Here is a 2,424-nt window from a genome sequence, read left to right as displayed (position 1 = left end):
AAAAAATCCCAAAAAAATCCCCAAATTGGGAAAAATCCCAAAAAATTGGGAAAAATCCCCAAAAAATCCCCAAAAAAGGGAGCTGGGGGGGGAGGGGGGGTCCCGGGGCTCCGTTTTGGGGCGATTTTGGGTCGTTTTGGGGGAATTTTGGGGCCCCCCCCGCGGATTTTGGGTCAATTTCGGCAGATTTTGGGTCCTTTCAAGACATTTTGGGTGAATTTTAGGAGATTTTGGTCAATTCCTGGCGATTTTGGGTCCTTTAAGGTGATTTGGGCCTCCCCAGGTGATTTTGGGTCAATTTTAACCAATTTTGGGTCAATTTCTGGGGAATTTGTTCCATTTCAGGGGATTTTGGGTCCATTTTAGGTGATTTTGGGCCAATTAAAGAGATTTTGGGTCAATTTCTGGGGATTTTGTTCCTTTTCAGGGGATTTTGGGTTCATTTTGGGTGATTTTGGGCCAATTAAAGAGATTTTGGGTCCATTTCTGGTCATATTGGGTCAATTTCAGGCGATTTTGGCTCCACTTTAGGCGATTTTGGGTCCGTTTCAGTTGATTTTGGGTCAATTTAATGGGATTTTGGCTCTATTTTTGCTGATTTTGGGTCCCTTTCAGGCGATTTCGGGTCCACTTTAGGTGATTTTGGGTCAATTTCTGGCGATTTCGTGTCCCTTTACGGTGATTTTGGCTCCATTTTATGGGAATTTGGGTCCATTTCTGGTGATTTTGGGTGCATTTCAGGTGATTTTGGGTCAATTTTTGCTGATTTTGGGTCCCTTCCAGGTGATTTTGGGTCCCTTTCAGGCGATTTTGGGTCCATTTCAGGCGATTTTGGCTCCATTTTTAGGTGATTTTGGGTCCATTTCTGGCAATTTCGTGTCCCTTTCAGGTGATTTTGGGTGCATTTCTGGTGATTTTGGGTCAATTTAATGGGATTTTGGCTCCATTTTTGCTGATTTTGGGTCCATTCCAGGCAATTTTGGGTCCTTTTCAGGCGATTTTGGGTCCATTTTAGGGGATTTTGGGTCCATTTCAGGCAATTTTGGGTCCCTTTCAGGTGATTTTGGGTGCATTTCTGGTCATTTCGGGTCCATTTCAGGCAATTTTGGCTCCATTTTTAGGGGATTTTGGGTCAATTTCTGGCAATTTCGTGTCCCTTTCCGGCGATTTTGGGTCCATTTCTGGCAATTTCGGGTCCCTTCCAGGTGATTCCTGCCCCCCCAGGTGACCCCCCCGGGCAGGTGCGATGGCCGAGCCCGGCCCCGCCCCCGAGGAGCCCCCCCGGGACCCCCCGGGGCCGCTGGCGCTGCTGCGCTCGCGCGCGCTCGACGTCACCTTCGAGGTGGGCGACGACTACGAGGTCATCGAGACCATCGGCACCGGCGCCTACGGCGTGGTCAGCTCGGCCCGCAGGCGGGACACAGGTGAGGCGCACCTGGGGCAGGTGAGACACACCTGACAGGGTCTGGGCCACACCTGAAACACACCTGGGCACACCTGGGATACACCTGGGCACACCTGGAGGGGCTGGGACATACCTGGGACAGGTGAGACACACCTGGGATAGACCTGGGGCAGGTGAGACAGGTGAGATGCACGTGGGATACACCTGAGATACCTGAGACACACCTGGGACAAACCTGGAGGGGCTGGGACACACCTGGGGCAGGTGAGACACACCTGACAGGGTCTGGGCCACACCTGAAACACACCTGGGCACACCTGGGATACACCTGGGCACAGCTGGGATAGGTGAGATACACCTGGGGCAGGTGAGATGCACCTGGGCACACCTGAGATACCTGGGACACACCTGGAGGGGCTAGGACATACCTGGGACAGGTGAGACACACCTGGGATACACCTGGGACACACCTGGGACACACCTGGGACAGGTGAGACAGGTGAGATACACCTGGGACACACCTGGGACATACCTGGGACAGGTGAGACAGGTGAGATACACCTGAGATACCTGGGGCACACCTGAGACAGGTGAGACATCTCTGTGAGAGTCTGGGCCACACCTGGACACACCTGAACACACCGGGACACACCTGAACACACCTGAGCACACCTGGGCACACCTGGGCACACCTGAACACACCTGTGCCACACCTGTGCCACACCCGACCGCTGGCCCCGCCCCCCAGGCCAGCAGGTGGCCATCAAGAAGATCCCCAACGCCTTCGACGTGGTGACCAACGCCAAGCGGACGCTGCGCGAGCTGAAGATCCTCAAGCACTTCAAGCACGACAACATCATCGGCATCAAGGACATCCTGCGGCCGGCCGGGCCCTACGGCGAGTTCCGCTCCGTGTGCGCGCCCGGGGCGGGGCCGGGCGGGGCGGGGCTGGGTTGGGTTGGGTTGGTTGGTTGAGTTGGATTGGGTTGGGTTGGGTTAGTTGGGGTGGGTTTCTTGGG

General features: G+C 54.5%; 1 protein-coding gene across 1 annotated transcript in view; it reads left to right on the top strand.

Annotated features, from left to right (window-relative positions):
• The first annotated feature begins 1,165 nt into the window (after positions 1–1,165).
• The window catches only part of LOC121349796 (mitogen-activated protein kinase 7-like), a 4,030-nt gene continuing 2,771 nt past the window's right edge, over positions 1,166–2,424 (top strand). Inside the window, exons 1-2 of the mRNA XM_041460550.1 lie at positions 1,166–1,424; positions 2,154–2,319. Coding sequence (XP_041316484.1) covers positions 1,247–1,424; positions 2,154–2,319 — 344 coding nt within the window. The 5' untranslated portion in view covers positions 1,166–1,246. The remainder of the gene's footprint in view (positions 1,425–2,153; positions 2,320–2,424) is intronic.

This window comes from Pyrgilauda ruficollis, unplaced genomic scaffold, assembly GCF_017590135.1.
Source record: "Pyrgilauda ruficollis isolate IOZ18807 unplaced genomic scaffold, ASM1759013v1 scaffold1440, whole genome shotgun sequence".
Classification (NCBI taxonomy): domain Eukaryota; kingdom Metazoa; phylum Chordata; class Aves; order Passeriformes; family Passeridae; genus Pyrgilauda; species Pyrgilauda ruficollis.
Note: the sequence above shows the minus strand (reverse complement) of the source record. Positions and strands in the feature narration are given on the sequence as shown.